General features: G+C 43.6%; 1 protein-coding gene across 1 annotated transcript in view; it reads right to left on the reverse strand.

Moving 5' to 3' along the window:
* EFR3B (EFR3 homolog B) overlaps window positions 1-18,933 on the reverse strand; it is a 129,356-nt gene that overhangs the window by 31,568 nt on the left and 78,855 nt on the right. Inside the window, exon 17 of the mRNA XM_058801529.1 lies at window positions 11,731-11,798. Coding sequence (XP_058657512.1) covers window positions 11,731-11,798 — 68 coding nt within the window. The remainder of the gene's footprint in view (window positions 1-11,730; window positions 11,799-18,933) is intronic.

Genomic DNA, 18,933 nt, shown 5'->3' on the forward strand with positions numbered 1-18,933 from the left:
GTTAAAATGGGGAAAAATGGGGTTAAAATGGGGTTAAATGGGATTAAAATGGGGTTAAAATGGGGAAAATGCTGCGGCCCTGCGAGAACCAAAACTCCGGGCCCGGAGAGGGGATGGAGCCTGCAGGGGGCAGCCTGAGGGGAAAACGGGGCTAAAAATCAGAAAAACGGGAAAAAATTGGGTTGAAATGGGGGAAAATGGGGTTAAAATGGAAAAAATGGGGTTAAAATGGGGGAAAATGGGGTTACAATGGGGAAAATGGGAATAAAATGGGGTTAAAATGGGGAAAATGCTGCGGCTCTGGGAGAATCAAAACTCCGGGCCCAGGAACGGGATGGAGCCGGCAGGGGGCAGCCTGAGGGGAAAATGGGGAAAAAAATCAGAAAAATGGGGAAATATGGGGTTAAAAAAGGAAAAAATGGGGGAAATGGGGGAAAATGGGGAAAAATGGGGTTGAAATGGGGTTGAAATGGGGAAAATGCTGTGGCCCTGCGAGAACCAAAACTCCGGGCCCAGGCACGGGATGGAGCCGGCAGGGGGGAGCCTGAGGGGAAAATGGGGCAAAAAATCAGAAAAACGGGGAAATATGGGGTTAAAATGGGGAAAAATGGGGGAAAAATGGGGGAAAATGGGGTTAAAACGGGGAAAAATGGGGGAAAAATGGGGTTAAAATGGGGAAAATGCTGCGGCCCTGCGAGAACCAAAACTCCGGGCCCAGGAACGGGATGGAGACGGCAGGGGGGAGCCTGAGGGGAAAACGGGGCAAAAAATCAGAAAAACGGGAAAAAATGGGGTTAAAAAGCGGAAAAATGGGGTTAAAATGGGGTTAAAATGGGGAAAATGAGGAAAAAATGGAAAAAATTCAGTTAAATTGGGGTTACAATGGGGTTAAAATGGGGAAAATGCTGCGGCCCTGCAAGAACCAAAACTCCGCGCCCAGCGACGGCATCGAGCCCGCGGGGGGCAGCCTGAGGGGAAAATGGGGCAAAAAATCAGAAAAACGGGAAAAAATGGGGGAAAAATGGGGAAAAATGGGGGAAATGGGGGAAAATGGGGAAAAATGGGGTTGAAATGGGGTTGAAATGGGGAAAATGCTGCGGCCCTGCGAGAACCAAAACTCCGGGCCCAGGCACAGGATGGAGCCGGCAGGGGGGAGCCTGAGGGGAAAATGGGGCAAAAAATCAGAAAAACGGGGAAATATGGGGTTAAAATGGGGAAAAATGGGGGAAAAACGGGGGAAAATGGGGTTAAAATGGGGAAAAATGGGGTTAAAATGGGGTTAAAATGGGGAAAATGCTGCGGCCCTGCGAGAACCAAACCTCCGCGCCCAGAGACGGGATGGAGCCTGTGGGGGGCAGCCTGAGGGGAAAACGGGCAAAAAATCAGAAAAACGGGAAAAAATGGGGTTAAAATGGGGGAAAATGGGGGAAAATGGGGTTAAAATGGAGTTAAAATGGGGAAAAAGCTGCGGCCCTGCGAAAACCAAAACTCGGGGCCCAGCGACGGGATGGAGCCTGCAGGGGGCAGCCTGAGGGGAAAACGGGGCAAAAAATCAGAAAAATGGGAAATATGGGGTTAAAATGGGGGAAAATGGGGAAAATGAGGGAAAATGGGGGAAAACGGGGTTAAAATGGGGAAAATGCTGCGGCCCTGCGAGAACCAAATCTCCGCGCCCAGCGAAGGGATGGAGCCGGCTGGGGGCAGCTTGAGGGGAAAACGGGCAAAAAATCAGAAAAACGGGAAAAAATGGGGTTAAAATGGGGAAAAATGGGGGAAAAATGGGGTTGAAGTGGGGTTAAAATGGGGAAAATGCTGCGGCCCTGCGAAAACCAAAACTCGGGGCCCAGCAACGGGATGGAGCCCGCGGGGGGCAGACTGAGGGGAAAATGGCTCAAAAAATCAGAAAAATGGGGAAATATGGGGGAAAATGGAGAAATATGGGGTTAAAATGGAAAAAATGGGGTTAAAATGGGGGAAAATGGGGTTAAGATGGGGAAAATGGGAATAAAATGGGGTTAAAATGGGGAAAATGCTGCGGCCCTGCGAGAATCAAAACTCTGGGCCCAGGGACGGGATGGAGCCGGCAGGGGGCAGCCTGAGGTGAAAATGGGGCAAAAAATCAGAAAAATGGGGAAATATGGGGTTAAAAAAGGAAAAAATGGTGGAAATGGGGGAAAATGGAGAAAATGGAGAAAATGCTGCGGCCCTGCGAGAACCAAAACTCCGCGCCCAGCGACGGCATCGAGCCGGCAGGGGGCAGCCTGAGGGGAAAACGGGCAAAAAATCAGAAAAACGGGAAAAAATGGGGTTAAAATGGGGTAAAATGGGGAAAAATGGGGTTAAAATGGGGTTAAAATGGGGAAAATGCTGTGGCCCTGCGAGAACCAAAACTCCGGGCCCGGAGAGGGGATGGAGCCTGCAGGGGGCAGCCTGAGGGGAAAACGGGGCTAAAAATCAGAAAAACGGGAAAAAATTGGGTTAAAATGGGGGAAAATGGGGTTAAAATGGAAAAAATGGGGTTAAAATGGGGGAAAATGGGGTTAAAATGGGGAAAATGGGGTTAAAATGGGGTTAAAATGGGGAAAATGCTGCGGCCCTGCGAGAACCAAACCTCCGGGCCCAGTGACGGGATGGAGCCTGCAGGGGGGAGCCTGAGGGGAAAATGGGGCAAAAAATCAGAAAAACGGGGAAATATGGGGTTAAAATGGGGGAAAAATGGGGTTAAAATGGGGAAAAATGGGGTTAAAATGGGGTTAAAATGGGGTTAAATGGGGTTAAAATGGGGAAAATGCTGCGGCTCTGGGAGAATCAAAACTCCGGGCCCAGGGACGGGATGGAGCCGGCAGGGGGGAGCCTGAGGGGAAAATGGGGCAAAAAATCAGAAAAACGGGGAAAATGGGGTTAAAATGGGGAAAAATGGGGTTAAATTCTGGTTAAATGGGGTTAAAATGGGGTTAAAATGGGGAAAATGCTGCGGCACTGCGAGAACCAAACCTCCGGGCCCAGCGACGGGATGGAGACGGCAGGGGGGAGCCTGAGGGGAAAACGGGGCAAAAAATCAGAAAAACGGGAAAAAATGGGGTTAAAAAGCGGAAAAATGCGGTTAAAATGGGGTTAAAATGGGGAAAATGAGGAAAAAATGGAAAAAATTCAGTTAAATTGGGGTTACAATGGGGTTAAAATGGGGAAAATGCTGCGGCCCTGCAAGAACCAAAACTCCGCGCCCAGCGACGGCATCGAGCCCGCGGGGGGCAGCCTGAGGGGAAAATGGGGCAAAAAATCAGAAAAACGGGAAAAAATGGGGGAAAAATGGGGAAAAATGGGGGAAATGGGGGAAAATGGGGAAAAATGGGGTTGAAATGGGGTTGAAATGGGGAAAATGCTGCGGCCCTGCGAGAACCAAAACTCCGGGCCCAGGCACAGGATGGAGCCGGCAGGGGGGAGCCTGAGGGGAAAATGGGGCAAAAAATCAGAAAAACGGGGAAATATGGGGTTAAAATGGGGAAAAATGGGGGAAAAACGGGGGAAAATGGGGTTAAAATGGGGAAAAATGGGGTTAAAATGGGGTTAAAATGGGGAAAATGCTGCGGCCCTGCGAGAACCAAACCTCCGCGCCCAGAGACGGGATGGAGCCTGTGGGGGGCAGCCTGAGGGGAAAACGGGCAAAAAATCAGAAAAACGGGAAAAAATGGGGTTAAAATGGGGGAAAATGGGGGAAAATGGGGTTAAAATGGAGTTAAAATGGGGAAAAAGCTGCGGCCCTGCGAAAACCAAAACTCGGGGCCCAGCGACGGGATGGAGCCTGCAGGGGGCAGCCTGAGGGGAAAACGGGGCAAAAAATCAGAAAAATGGGAAATATGGGGTTAAAATGGGGGAAAATGGGGAAAATGAGGGAAAATGGGGGAAAACGGGGTTAAAATGGGGAAAATGCTGCGGCCCTGCGAGAACCAAATCTCCGCGCCCAGCGAAGGGATGGAGCCGGCTGGGGGCAGCTTGAGGGGAAAACGGGCAAAAAATCAGAAAAACGGGAAAAAATGGGGTTAAAATGGGGAAAAATGGGGGAAAAATGGGGTTGAAGTGGGGTTAAAATGGGGAAAATGCTGCGGCCCTGCGAAAACCAAAACTCGGGGCCCAGCAACGGGATGGAGCCCGCGGGGGGCAGACTGAGGGGAAAATGGCTCAAAAAATCAGAAAAATGGGGAAATATGGGGGAAAATGGAGAAATATGGGGTTAAAATGGAAAAAATGGGGTTAAAATGGGGGAAAATGGGGTTAAGATGGGGAAAATGGGAATAAAATGGGGTTAAAATGGGGAAAATGCTGCGGCTCTGGGAGAATCAAAACTCCGGGCCCAGGAACGGGATGGAGCCGGCAGGGGGCAGCCTGAGGGGAAAATGGGGCAAAAAATCAGAAAAACGGGAAAAATGGGGTTAAAATGGGGAAAATGGGGAAAAATGTGGTTAAAATGAGGAAAAATGGGGAAAAAAAAGGGGTTAAAATGGGGTAAAAATGGGGAAAATGCTGCGGCCCTGCGAGAACCAAAACTCCGGGCCCAGGAACGGGATGGAGCCGGCAGGAGGGAGCCTGAGGTGAAAATGGGGCAAAAAATCAGAAAAATGGGGAAATATGGGGTTAAAATGGGGAAAAATGGGGAAAAATGGGGGGAAATGGGGTTAAAATGGGGAAAATTGGGGTTAAAATGGGGTTAAAATGGGGAAAATGCTGCGGCCCTGCGAGAACCAAACCTTCGGGACCAGCGACGGCATCGAGCCCGCGGGGGGCAGCTTGAGGGGAAAACGGGCAAAAAATCAGAAAAACCGGAAAAATGGGGTTAAAATGGGAAAAAAGGGGGTTAAAATGGGGTTGAAATGGGGTTAAAATGGGGAAAATGCTGCGGCCCTGCGAGAACCAAAACTCCGGGCCCAGGTACGGGATGGAGCCGGCAGGGGGGAGCCTGAGGGGAAAATGGGGCAAAAAATCAGAAAAACGGGGAAATATGGGGAAATAATGGCGAAAAAGGGGGGGGAAATGGGGTTAAAATGGGGAAAATGGGGTTAAAATGGGGAAAATGATGCGGCTCTGGGAGAATCAAAACTCCGGGCCCAGCGACGGGATGGAGCCCGCGGGAGGCAGCCTGAGGAGAAAATGGGGCAAAAAATCAGAAAAATGGGAAATATGGGGTTAAAATGGGGAAAAATGGGGTTAAATTGGGGTTAAAATGGGGAAAATGCTGCGGACCTGCGAGAACCAAACCTCTAGGCCCAGGGACGGGATGGAGCCCGCGGGGGGCAGCCTGAGGGGAAAACGGGGCAAAAAATCAGAATAACGGGAAAAATGGGGTTAAAATGGGGAAAAAGGGGGTTAAAATGGGGGAAAATTGGGTTAAAATGGGGTTAAAATGGGGAAAATGCTGCGGCCCTGCGAAAACCAAACCTCCGGGCCCAGCGACGGGATGGAGCCCGTGGGGGGCAGCCTGAGGGGAAAACAGGGCAAAAAATCAGAAAAACGGGAAAAAATGGGGTTAAAATGGGGAAAAATGGGGAAAAATGGGGTTAAAATGGGGGAAAATGGGGAAAAAGCTGCGGCCCTGCGAAAACCAAACCTCCGGGACCAGCGACGGGATGGAGCCTGCGGGGGGCAGCCTGAGGAGAAAATGGGGAAAAAAATCAGAAAAACGGGAAAAATGGGGAAAAATGGGGTTAAAATGGGGAAAAATGGGGGAAAAATGGGGGAAAAATGGGGCTAAAATGGGGAAAATGCTGCGGCTCTGGGAGAACCAAAACACCGCGCCCAGGAACGGGATGGAGCCGGCAGGGGGGTGCCTGAGGGGAAAATGGGCCAAAAAATCAGAAAAATGGGAAAAATGGGGTTAAAATGGGGAAAAATGGGGTTAAAATGGGGTCAAAATGGGGGAAAATGGGGTTAAAATGGGGAAAATGGGGTTAAAATGGGGTTAAAATGGGGAAAATGCTGCGGCCCTGCGAGAACCAATCCTCCGGGCCCAGGCACGGGATGGAGCCGGCAGGGGGGAGCCTGAGGGGAAAATGGGGCAAAAAATCAGAAAAACGGGGAAATATGGGGTTAAAATGGGGGAAAAATGGGGTTAAAATGGGGAAAAATGGGGTTAAAATGGGGTTAAATGGGGTTAAAATGGGGAAAATGCTGCGGCCCTGCGAGAACCAAAACTCCGCGCCCAGCGACGGGATGGAGCCCGCGGGGGGCAGACTGAGGGGAAAATGGGGCAAAAAATCAGAAAAATGGGGAAATATGGGGTTAAAAAAGGAAAAAATGGGGTTAAAATGGGGAAAAATGGGGTTAAAATGGGGTTGAAATGGGGTTAAAATGGGGAAAATGCTGCGGCCCTGCGAGAATCAAAACTCCGGGCCCAGGCACGGGATGGAGCCGGCAGGGGGGAGCCTGAGGGGAAAATGGGGCAAAAAATCAGAAAAACAGGAAATACGGGGTTAAAATGGGGAAAAAGGGGGTTAAAATGGGGTCAAAATGGGGTTAAAATGGGGAAAATGCTGCGGCCCTGCGAGAACCAAATCTCGGGGCCCAGGCACGGGATGGAGCCGGCAGGGGGGAGCCTGAGGGGAAAATGCAGCAAAAAATCAGAAAAACGGGGAAATATGGGGGAAAATGGGGAAAAATTGGGTTAAAATGGGGAAAAATGGGGTTAAAATGGGGTTAAATGGGGTTAAAATGGGGTTAAAATGGGGAAAATGCTGCGGCACTGCGAGAACCATAACTCCGGGCCCAGGAATGGGATGGAGCCCGCGGGGGGCAGCCTGAGGGGAAAATGGGGAAAAAAATCAGAAAAACGGGGAAAATGGGGTTAAAATGGGGAAAAATGGGGTTAAAATGGGGAAAAATGGGGTTAAAATGGGGGAAAATGGGGTTAAAATGGGGAAAATGGGAATAAAATGGGGTTGAAATGGGGAAAATGCTGCGGCTCTGGGAGAATCAAAACTCCGGGCCCAGGAACGGGATGGAGCCGGCAGGGGGGAGCCTGAGGGGAAAATGGCTCAAAAAATCAGAAAAACGGGAAAAATGGGGAAAAAATGGGGAAAATGGGGAAAAATGTGGTTAAAATGAGGAAAAATGGGGTTAAAATGGGGTTAAAATGGGGTAAAAATGGGGAAAATGCTGCAGCCCTGCGAGAACCAAAACTCTGGGCCCAGCAACGGGATGGAGCCTGCAGGGGGGAGCCTGAGGGGAAAATGGGGCAAAAAATCAGAAAAATGGGGAAATATGGGGAAAAAATGGGGAAAATGGGGAAAAATGGATTTAAAATGGGGAAAAATGGGGTTAAAATGGGGAAAAATGGGGTTAAAATGGGGTTAAAATGGGGAAAATGCTGCGGCTCTGGGAAAATCAAAACTCTGGGCCCAGGGAGGGAGCCGTGACCCGGAGGGGAGCCTGAGGGGAAAATGGGGCAAAAAATCAGAAAAACGGGAAAAAATGGGGTTAAAATGGGGAAAATGGGGAAAAATGGATTTAAAATGGGGGGAAATGGGGTTAAAATGGGGAAAAATGGGGTTAAAATGGGGTTAAAATGGGGAAAATGCTGCGGCTCTGGGAGAATCAAAACTCTGGGCCCTGGGAGGGAGCCGTGACCCGGAGGGGAGCCTGAGGGGAAAATGGGGCAAAAAATCAGAAAAACGGGAAAAAATGGGGTTAAAATGGGGAAAATGGGGAAAAATGTGGTTAAAATGAGGAAAAATGGGGAAAAAAAAGGGGTTAAAATGGGGTAAAAATGGGGAAAATGCTGCGGCCCTGCGAGAACCAAAACTCTGGGCCCAGCAACGGGATGGAGCCTGCAGGGGGGAGCCTGAGGGGAAAATGGGGCAAAAAATCAGAAAACTGGGGAAATATGGGGAAAAAATGGGGAAAATGGGGAAAAATGGATTTAAAATGGGGAAAAATGGGGTTAAAATGGGGAAAAATGGGGTTAAAATGGGGAAAATGGGAATAAAATGGGGTTAAAATGGGGAAAATGCTGCGGCTCTGGGAGAATCAAAACTCCGGGCCCAGGGACGGGATGGAGCCGGCAGGGGGGAGCCTGAGGGGAAAATGGGGAAAAAAATCAGAAAAACGGGAAAAATGGGGAAAAAATGGGGAAAATGGGGAAAAATGCGGTTAAAATGAGGAAAAATGGGGTTAAAATGGGTTTAAAATGGGGTAAAAATGGGGAAAATGCTGCGGCCCTGCGAGAACCAAAACTCCGGGCCCAGGCATGGGATGGAGCCGGCAGGGGGGAGCCTGAGGGGAAAATGGGGCAAAAAATCAGAAAAATGGGGAAATATGGGGAAAAAATGGGGAAAATGGGGAAAAATGGATTTAAAATGGGGAAAAATGGGGTTAAAATGGGGAAAAATGGGGTTAAAATGGGGTTAAAATGCGGGAAATGCTGCGGCTCTGGCAGAACCAAAACTCTGGGCCCAGGGAGGGAGCCGTGACCCGGAGGGGAGCCTGAGGGGAAAATGGGGCAAAAAATCAGAAAAATGGGAAAAAATGGGGTTAAAATGGGGAAAATGGGGAAAAATGGGGAAAAACGAGGAAAAACTGGGAAAACTGGGGAAAAATGAGGAACAACTGGGAAAATTTGAGTTAAATTGGGAAAAAAAGGGATTAAAATGGGGGGTAATGGGGTTAAAATGGGGGGAAAATGGGAAAACAGGGGTTTAAATGGGGTTAAAATGGAGAAAAAAGGAGTTAAAATTGGGTTAAAATTGAGGAAAAAAAGGGTTAAAATTGAGAAAAAAGGGGTTAAAATGGGGTTAAAATGGGGTTAAAATGGGGAAAACCAGGAGCAAAGCTGGGAGCACTGGGAAGGGAAAGAGTAAATAGGGAAAAACCTGAGAAATTGGGAGAAAATGGAGAAATATTGGGGAAAAAGAGGAAAAAATGGAGGGAAAGGGGAAAAAACGGGGAAACGGAGAAAAACCGTGAAAATGGGGAAAAATGGGGAGAAATTGGAAAAAGAGAGAGAAAATGGGGAAGTGGAGATAAATGGGGAAATGGGGAAAAGTGGGAGAAAATGGGGGAAAAGGGAGGGAAACTCAGGATTTGGGGTTTTTCCTTTGGGATTTGGGGATTTTCCTTTGGGATTCTGGGGTTTTTTCCTTTGGGATTTGGGTTTTTTTATGAGATTTGGGTTTTTCCTCTGGGATTTGGGTTTTTTCCTTTGGGATTTTGGGGTTTTTTGGGGGATTTGGGGGTTTTTCCTTTGGGATTTTGGGGTTTTTCCTTTGGGATTTTGGGGTTTTTTGGGGGATTTGGGGGTTTTTCCTTTGGGATTTTGGGGTTTTTCCTTTGGGATTTTGGGGTTTTTTGGGGGATTTGGGGGTTTTTCCTTTGGGATTTTGGGGTTTTTTTCTGAGATTTGGGTTTTTTGGGGGATTTGGGGTTTTTTGGGGGATTTGGGGGTTTTTCCTTTGGGATTTTGGGGTTTTTCCTTTGGGATTTTGGGGTTTTTTTCTGAGATTTGGGTTTTTTGGGGGATTTGGGGTTTTTTGGGGGATTTTGGGGTTTTTCCTTTGGGATTTGGGGTTTTTTGGGGGATTTGGGGTTTTTTGGGGTTTTTCCTTTGGGATTTTGGGTTTTTTGGGGGATTTGGGGTTTTTTGGGGTTTTTTGGGTTTTTTCCTTTGGGATTTGGGGTTTTTGGGGGATTTTGGGGTTTTTCCTTTGGGATTTTGGGGTTTTTTTCTGAGATTTGGGTTTTTCCTTTGGGATTTTGGGGTTTTTCCTTTGGGATTTTTGGATTTTTTCTGAGATTTGGGGGTTTTTCCTTTGGGATTTTGGGGTTTTTTGGGGGAATTTTGGGGTTTTTCCTTTGGGATTTGGGGTTTTTCCTTTAGGATTTTGGGGTTTCCCTTTGGGATTTTTGGGGTTTTTTTGGGGGATTTTGGGGTTTTTCCTTTGGGATTTTTGGGGTTTTTTGGGGATTTGGGGTTTTTCCTTTGGGATTTTGGGGTTTATTTGGGATTTGGGGATTTTCCTTTGGGATTTGGGGATTTTTGGGGGATTTTGGGGTTTTTCCTTTGGGATTTGGGGTTTTTTGGGGGATTTTGGGGTTTTTCCTTTGGGATTTCGGTTTTTCCTTTGGGATTTTTGGGTTTTTTTTGGGATTTGGGGTTTTTCCTTTGGGATTTTTGGATTTTTTTCTGAGATTTGGGGGTTTTTCCTTTGGGATTTTTGGGGTTTTTTTGGGATTTGGGGGTTTTTCCTTTGGGATTTTGGGGTTTTTCCTTTAGGATTTTTGGGGTTTTTCCTTTGGGATTTGGGGTTTTTGGGGGATTTTGGGGTTTTTCCTTTGGGATTTTGGGGTTTTTCCTTTGGGATTTGGGGTTTTTTGGGGGATTTGGGGTTTTTTGGGGTTTTTCCTTTGGGATTTGGGGTTTTTGGGGGATTTTGGGGTTTTTCCTTTGGGATTTTGGGGTTTTTTTCTGAGATTTGGGTTTTTCCTTTGGGATTTGGGGTTTTTCCTTTGGGATTTTTGGATTTTTTCTGAGATTTGGGGGTTTTTCCTTTGGGATTTTGGGGTTTTTTGGGGGAATTTTGGGGTTTTTCCTTTGGGATTTGGGGTTTTTCCTTTAGGATTTTGGGGTTTCCCTTTGGGATTTTTGGGGTTTTTTTGGGGGATTTTGGGGTTTTTCCTTTGGGATTTTTGGGGTTTTTTGGGGATTTGGGGTTTTTCCTTTGGGATTTTGGGGTTTATTTGGGATTTGGGGATTTTCCTTTGGGATTTGGGGATTTTTGGGGGATTTTGGGGTTTTTCCTTTGGGATTTGGGGTTTTTTGGGGGATTTTGGGGTTTTTCCTTTGGGATTTCGGTTTTTCCTTTGGGATTTTTGGATTTTTTCTGAGATTTGGGGTTTTTCCTTTGGGATTTTTGGGGTTTTTTTGGGATTTGGGGTTTTTCCTTTGGGATTTGGGTTTTTTTATGAGATTTGGGTTTTTCCTTTGGGATTTGGGGTTTTTCCTTTGGGATTTTTGGTTTTTTTTCTGAGATTTGGGGATTTTTCCTTTTGGATTTTGGGGTTTTTTGGGGGATTTTGGCGTTTTTCCTTTAGGATTTTGGGGGTTTTTTTTGGCATTTTGGGTTTTTCCTTTGGGATTTGGGGTTTTTCCAGAGATTTGGGATTTTCCTTTGGGATTTTTTTTTTTGTTTTTTTTTTTTTTGTTTTTTTTTTTTTTTTTTTTGGTTTTTTTTGTTTTGTTTTTTGGTTTTTGGGTTTTTTTTGTTTCTTTTTTGTTTTGTTTTGTTTTTTTAATTAGGGGTTTTTCCTTTGGGATTTTGGGGTTTTTCCTTTGGGATTTGGGGTTTTTGGGGGGATTTTGGGGTTTTTCCTTTAGGATTTTGGGGTTATTTCTTTGGGATTTGGGGTTTTTCCTCTGGGATTTGGGGTTTTTTATTGGGGGTTTTTCCTTTGGGATTTTGGGTTTTTTTGTGGGATTTGGGTTTTTTGGGGGGATTTAGGGTTTTTCCTTTGGGATTTGGTGTTTTTCCTTTTAGATTTTGGGGTTTTTTCGGGATTTGGGGTTTTCCCTTTGGAATTTGGGGTTTTTTCCTTTGGGATTTTGGAGTGTTCCCTTTGCGATTTGGTGTTTTTCCTTTGGGGTTTTGGTTTTTTGGGGGGATTTGGTGTTTTCCTTTGGGATTTGGGGTTGTTTTGGGGGTTTGTGTTTTTCCCGGGAATCCTTTGGCAATCGGGGGTTGCTCTCACCCGGGGCTGTCCCCCAGCGCCTCCTCGGGCAGCAGGAACGGAGCCGAGCGCTGCCGAGCCTCCAGCACCTGCGGGACGGGAAATGGGGAAATACAGAATACATGGGAGGAAAATACAGAATTAATGGGGAAAATACAGAATACATGGGGGAAAAATACAGAATAAATGGGGGGAAAATACAGAATACATGGGGGAAAATACAGAATACATGGGGGAAAATACAGAATACATGGGGGAAAAATACAGAATACATGGGGGAAAATGGGGAATAAATGGGGGAAAAATACAGAATACATGGGGGAAAATACAGAATACATGGGGAAAATGGGGAATAAATGGGGGGAAAATACAGAATAAATGGGGGGAAATACAGAATAAATGGGGGAAAAATACAGAATAAATGGGGGAAAAATGGGGAATAAATGGGGGAAAATACAGAATAAATGGGGGAAAAATACAGAATACATGGGGGAAAAATACAGAATAAATGGGGGAAAAATACAGAATACATGGGGGAAAAATGGGGGAGAAATAGAGAATAAATGGGGGAAAAATACAGAATACATGGAGAAAAAATACAGAATAAATGGGGGAAAAATAGAGAATAAATGGGGGAAAAATACAGAATACATGGGGGAAAAATACAGAATACATGGGGGAAAATAGAGAATAAATGGGGGAAAAATAGAGAATAAATGGGGGAAAAATACAGAATAAATGGGGGAAAAATGGGGAATAAATGGGGGAAAAATACAGAATACATGGGGGAAAAATACAGAATACATGGGGGAAAAATGGGGAATAAATGGGGGAAAAATGGGGAATAAATGGGGGAAAAATACAGAATAAATGGGGGAAAGATGGGGAATACATGGGGGAAAAATACAGAATAAATGGGGGAAAAATGGGGGAGAAATAGAGAATAAATGGGGGAAAAATAGAGAATAAATGGGGGAAAAATACAGAATAAATGGGGGAAAAATGGGGAATAAATGGGGGAAAAATACAGAATAAATGGGGGAAAATACAGAATAAATGGGGGAAAAATACAGAATAAATGGGGGAAAAATGGGGAATAAATGGGGGAAAAATACAGAATAAATGGGGGAAAAATACAGAATAAATGGGGGAAAAATGGGGAATAAATGGGGGAAAAATACAGAATAAATGGGGGAAAAATACAGAATACATGGGGGAAAAATACAGAAAAAATGGGGGAAAATGGGGAATAAATGGGGGAAAAATACAGAATACATGGGGGAAAAATGGGGAATAAATGGGGGAAAAATACAGAATAAATGGGGGAAAAATACAGAATACATGGGGGAAAAATACAGAATAAATGGGGGAAAAATACAGAATAAATGGGGGAAAAATACAGAATAAATGGGGCAAAAATACAGAATAAATGGGGGAAAAATACAGAATAAATGGGGAAAAAAATACAGAATAAATGGGGGAAAAATGGGGGAGAAATACAGAATAAATGGGGGAAAAATGGAGAATAAATGGGGAATAAATGGGGAAAAAATGGGGAATAAATGGGGGAAAAATGGGAATAAATGGACAATAAATGGGGGAAAAATAGAGAATAAATGGGGGAAAATGGGGGAGAAATAGAGAATAAATGGGGAATAAATGGGGGGAAATGGAGAATAAATGGGGGGAAATAGAGAATAAATGGGGGAAAACTGGGGGAAAAATAGAGAATAAATGGGGAATAAATGGGGGAAAACCAGGGGAATAAATTGGGGAAAATAGAGAATAAATGGGGGAAAAGCAGGGGAATAAATTGGGGAAAAATGGGGAATAAATGGGGGGAAAATAGAGAATAAATGGGGGGAAATAGAGAATAAATGAGGGAAAGGCAGGGGAATAAATGGGGGAAAAATGGGGGAAAAATAGAGAATAAATAGGGGGAAAATAGAGAATAAATGAGGGAAAGGCAGGGGAATAAACGGGGAATAAATGGGGGAAAAATGGGGAATAAATGGGGGGAAAAAGGGGATTAAATGGGGGAAAATGGGGAATAAATTGGGAAAAATAGAGAAAAAATGGGGGAAAAATAGAGATTAAATGGGGGAAACGCAGGGGAATAAATGGGGGAAAATTGGGAATAAATGGGGGGAAAATAGAGAATAAATGGGGGAAAACCAGGGGAATAAATGGGGGAAAAATAGAGAATAAATGGGGAGAAAATAGAGAACAAATGGGGGAAAAATGGGGGGAAAATAGAGAATAAATGGGGGAAAGTGGAGAATAAATGGGGGAAAAATAGAAAATAAATGGGGGAAAAATGGAGAATAAATGGGAGAAAACAGAGAATAAATGGGAGAAAATGGGAATTAATGGGGAAATGGGAATTAATGGGGGGAAATGGGAATTAATGGGGGAAACCAGGGGAATAAATGGGGGAAAATAGAAAATAAACTGGGGAAAAATGGGGAATAAATGGGGGAAAAATAGAGAATAAATGGGGGAAAAATGGGGAATAAATGGGGGAAAATAGAGAACAAATGGGGGAAAGCCAGGGGAATAAATTGGGGAAAAATAGAAAATAAACTGGGGAAAAATGGGGAATAAATGGGGGAAAATAGAGAATAAATGGGGGAAAAATAGAGAATAAATGGGGGAAAATGGGAATAAATGGGGGGAAAATAGAGAATAAATGGGGGAAAATGGAGAATAAATGAGGGAAAAGCAGGGGAATAAATGGGGGAAAATGGGAATAAATGGGGGAAAACAAGGGGAATAAATGAGGGAAAATAGAGAATAAATGGGGGAAAAATGGAGAATAAATGGGGGAAAATGGGGAATAAATGGTGGAAAATGGAGAATAAATGGGGGAAAAATGGAGAATAAATGGGGGAAAATAGAGAATAAATGGGGGGAAAATGGAGAAGAAATGGGGGAAAAATGGGAATAAATGGGGGAAAATAGAGAATAAATGGGGGGAAAATGGAGAATAAATGGGGGAAAATAGAGAACAAATGGGGGAAAGCCAGGGGAATAAATTGGGGAAAAATAGAAAATAAACTGGGGAAAAATGGGGAATAAATGGGGGAAAATAGAGAATAAATGGGGGAAAAATGGGGACTAAATGGGGGAAAATGGAGAATAAATGGAGAATAAATGGGGGAAAACCAGGGGAATAAATGGGAGAAAAAATGTGAATAAATGGGGGAAAAATAGAGAATAAATAGGGGAAAAATGGAGAATAAATTGGGAAAAAATTAGAATAAATGGGGGAAAAGCAGGGGAATAAACGGGGGAAAAGCAGGGGAGTAAATGGGGGAAAATAGAGAATAAATGGAGGAAAAATAGAGAATAAATGGGGGAAAATTGGGAATAAATGGGGAAAATAGAGAATAAATGGGGGAAAAATGGGAATAAATGGGGGAAAAATGGGGAATAAATGGAGGAAAAATGGAGAATAAATGGGGGAAAAAAAGAGAATAAACATGGGAAAACCAGGGGAATAAATGGGGGAAAATAGAGAATGAATGGGGGAGAAGCAGGGGAATAAATGGGGGAAAAATGGAGAATAAATGGGGGAAAATGGAGAATAAATGGGGGGGAAATGGAGAATTAATGGGGGAAAAATGGGGAATAAATGGAGGAAAAATGGAGAATAAATGGGGGAAAGAAATCTGGGAAATGGGGAATACACAGGAAATAAAACACAACAAAAAAGGGAAATTATTATGGGAAATAAAGGTGGGAAATGTAAGAAATAAATGTGGGAAAAAACAGGAAAGTGACCCCAAGCACAAACCCCAAATGTGAAAAAAACAAAAAAAACCCAAAAAAATCCCAAAAATTCCCCCCAAAAACCCCAAACAGCTTCAAATTCCCCCTAAAAACCAAAAAAAATCCCAAAAAAATCCCAATAAAAGCTTCAAAATGGCCCCAGAATCGCTGAATTTTGGGGAATTTTTGTGGGATTTTTGGGGAATTCTTGGGGGATTTGGGGGAATTTTTGTGGGATTTTTTGTGGGATTTTTGGGGAATTTTTGGGGGATTTTTTGTGGGATTTTTGGGAATTTTTGTGGGATTTTTGGGGAATTTTTGTGGGATTTTTGGGGAATTTTTGTGGGATTTTTTTGTGGGATTTTTAGGGAATTTTTGTGGGATTTTTTGTGGGATTTTTGAGGAATTTTTGGGGGATTTTTGGGGAATTTTTGTGGGATTTTTGGGGAATTTTTGAGGGATTTTTGAGGAATTCTTGTGGGATTTTTGGGGAATTCTTGAGGGATTTTTTGTGGGATTTTTGGGGAATTTTTGTGGGATTTTTTGTGGGATTTTTGGGAATTTTTGTGGGATTTTTGGTGGGATTTTTGGGGAATTTTTGTGGTATTTTTTTTGTGGGATTTTTGGGGAATTTTTGTGGGATTTTTGGGGAATTTTCGTGGGATTTTTTTGTGGGATTTTTAGGGAATTTTTGTGGGATTTTTTGTGGGATTTTTGGGGAATTTTTGGGGGATTTTTGGGGAATTTTTGGGGGACTTTTGGGGAATTTTTGAGGGATTTTTGGGGAATTTTTGTGGGATTTTTGAGGAATTCTTGTGGGATTTTTGGGGAATTCTTGAGGGATTTTTTGTGGGATTTTTGGGGAATTTTTGTGGGATTTTTTGTGGGATTTTTGGGAATTTTTGTGGGATTTTTGGTGGGATTTTTGGGGAATTTTTGTGGGATTTTTTTGTGGGATTTTTGGGGAATTTTTGTGGGATTTTTGGGGAATTTTTGTGGGATTTTTGGGGAATTTTTGTGGGATTGTTTGGGGTATTCTTGAGGGATTTTTGGGGGATTTTTGGGGAATTTTTGTGGGATTTTTGTGGAATTCTTGTGGGATTTTTGGGGAATTCTTGTGGGATTTTTTGGGAATTTTTGTGGGATTTTTTGGGAATTCTTGTGGGATTTTCTGTGAATTTTTGTGGGATTTTTGGGGAATTTTTGTGGGATTTTTTGTGGGATTTTTGGGGAATTTTTGGGGGATTTTTGGGGAATTTTTGGGGGACTTTTGGGGAATTTTTGAGGGATTTTTGGGGAATTTTTGTGGGATTTTTGAGGAATTCTTGTGGGATTTTTGGGGAATTCTTGAGGGATTTTTTGTGGGATTTTTGGGGAATTTTTGTGGGATTTTTTGTGGTATTTTTGGGAATTTTTGTGGGATTTTTTGTGGGATTTTTGGGGAATTTTTGTGGGATTTTTTTGTGGGATTTTTGGGGAATTTTTGTGGGATTTATTGTGGGATTTTTGGGGAATTTTTGTGGGATTTTTGGGGAATTTTTGTGGGATTTTTGGGGAATTTTTGTGGGATTTTTGTGGAATTCTTGTGGGATTTTTGGGGAATTCTTGTGGGATTTTTTGGGAATTTTTGTGGGATTTTTTGGGAATTCTTGTGGGACTTTCTGTGAATTTTTGTGGGATTTTTGGGGAATTTTTGTGGGATTTTTTTGGGAATTTCGTGGGATTTTTTGGGGATTTTTTTGGGAATTTTTGAGGGATTTTTGGGGAATTTTTGGGGGATTTTTTGGGAATTCTTGTGGGATTTTCTGGGAATTCTTGTGCGATTTTTGGGGAATTTTTGTGGGATTTTTGGGGAATTTTTGTGGGATTTTTTTGGGAATTTTTGTGGGATTTTTGGGGAATTCTTGTGGGGTTTTCTGGGAATTCTTGTGGGATTTTTGGGGAATTTTTGTGGGATTTTTTGGGAATTTTTGCGGGATTTTTGGGGAGTGTTTTGGAAATTTTTGTGGGATTTTTTGGGGAATTTTTGTGGGATTTTTGGGGAGTGTTTTGGGGGGATATTTTGGGGCTATTTTGGGAAAGTTTGTGGGATTTTTCGGGGAATGTTTGTGGGATTTTTTGGGAATTTTGGGGGGATATTTTGGGGCTATTTGGGGAAAGTTTGTGGGATTTTTCGGGGATTTTGGGGGATATTTTGGGGCTATTTGGGGAATGTTTGTGGGATTTTTTGGGGAATGTTTGTGGGATTTTTTGGGAATTTTGGGGGATATTTTGGGGCTATTTGGGGAATTTTTGTGGGATTTTTTGGGGATTTTGGGGGGATATTTTGGGGCTATTTGGGGAATTTTTGTGGGATTTTTTGGGGATTTTGGGGGGATATTTTGGGGCTATTTGGGGAATGTTTGTGGGATTTTTGGGGATTTTTGGGGATATTTTGGGGCTATTTGGGGAATTTTTGTGGGATTTTTGGGGAATTTTTGCGGGATTTTTGGGGAGTGTTTTGGAAATTTTTGTGGGATTTTTTGGGGAATTTGTGTGGGATTTTTGGGGAGTGTTTTGGGGGGATATTTTGGGGCTATTTGGGGAAAGTTTGTGGGATTTTTCGGGGAATGTTTGTGGGATTATTTGGGAATTTTGGGGGATATTTTGGGGCTATTTGGGGAATGTTTGTGGGATTTTTCGGGGAATGTTTGTGGGATGTTTTGGGATTTTGGGGGGATATTTTGGGGCTATTTGGGGAATGTTTGTGGGATTTTTTGGGGAATTTTTGTGGGATTTTTGGGGAATTTTGGGGGATATTTTGGGGCTATTTGGGGAATTTTTGTGGGATTTTTGGGGAATTTTGGGGGGATATTTTGGGGCTATTTGGGGAATTTTTGTGGGATTTTTTGGGAATTTTTGGGGGATATTTTGGGGCTATTTGGGGAATTTTTGTGGGATTTTTTGGGAATTTTTGCGGGAGTTTTGGGGAGTGTTTTGGAAATTTTTGTGGGATTTTTTGGGGAATTTTTGCGGGATTTTTGGGGAGTGTTTTGGGAATTTTTGTGGGATTTTTTGGGGAATTTTTGTGGGATTTTTGGGGAGTGTTTTGGGAATTTTTGTGGGATTTTTTGGGGATTTTGGGGGGATATTTTGGGGCTATTTGGGGAAAGTTTGTGGGATTTTTTGGGGAATGTTTGTGGGATTATTTGGGAATTTTTGGGGGATATTTTGGGGCTATTTGGGGAATGTTTGTGGGATTTTTGGGGAATTTTTGTGGGATTTTTGGGGAATTTTTGGGGGATATTTTGGGGCTATTTGGGGAATTTTTGTGGGATTTTTGGGGAATTTTTGTGGGATTTTTGGGGAATTTTAGGGGGATATTTTGGGGCTATTTGGGGAATTTTTGTGGGATTTTTGGGGAATTTTTGTGGGATTTTTGGGGAATTTTAGGGGGATATTTTGGGGCTATTT

The sequence above is a fragment of the Ammospiza caudacuta genome, chromosome 3, assembly GCF_027887145.1.
Source record: "Ammospiza caudacuta isolate bAmmCau1 chromosome 3, bAmmCau1.pri, whole genome shotgun sequence".
NCBI lineage: Eukaryota > Metazoa > Chordata > Aves > Passeriformes > Passerellidae > Ammospiza > Ammospiza caudacuta.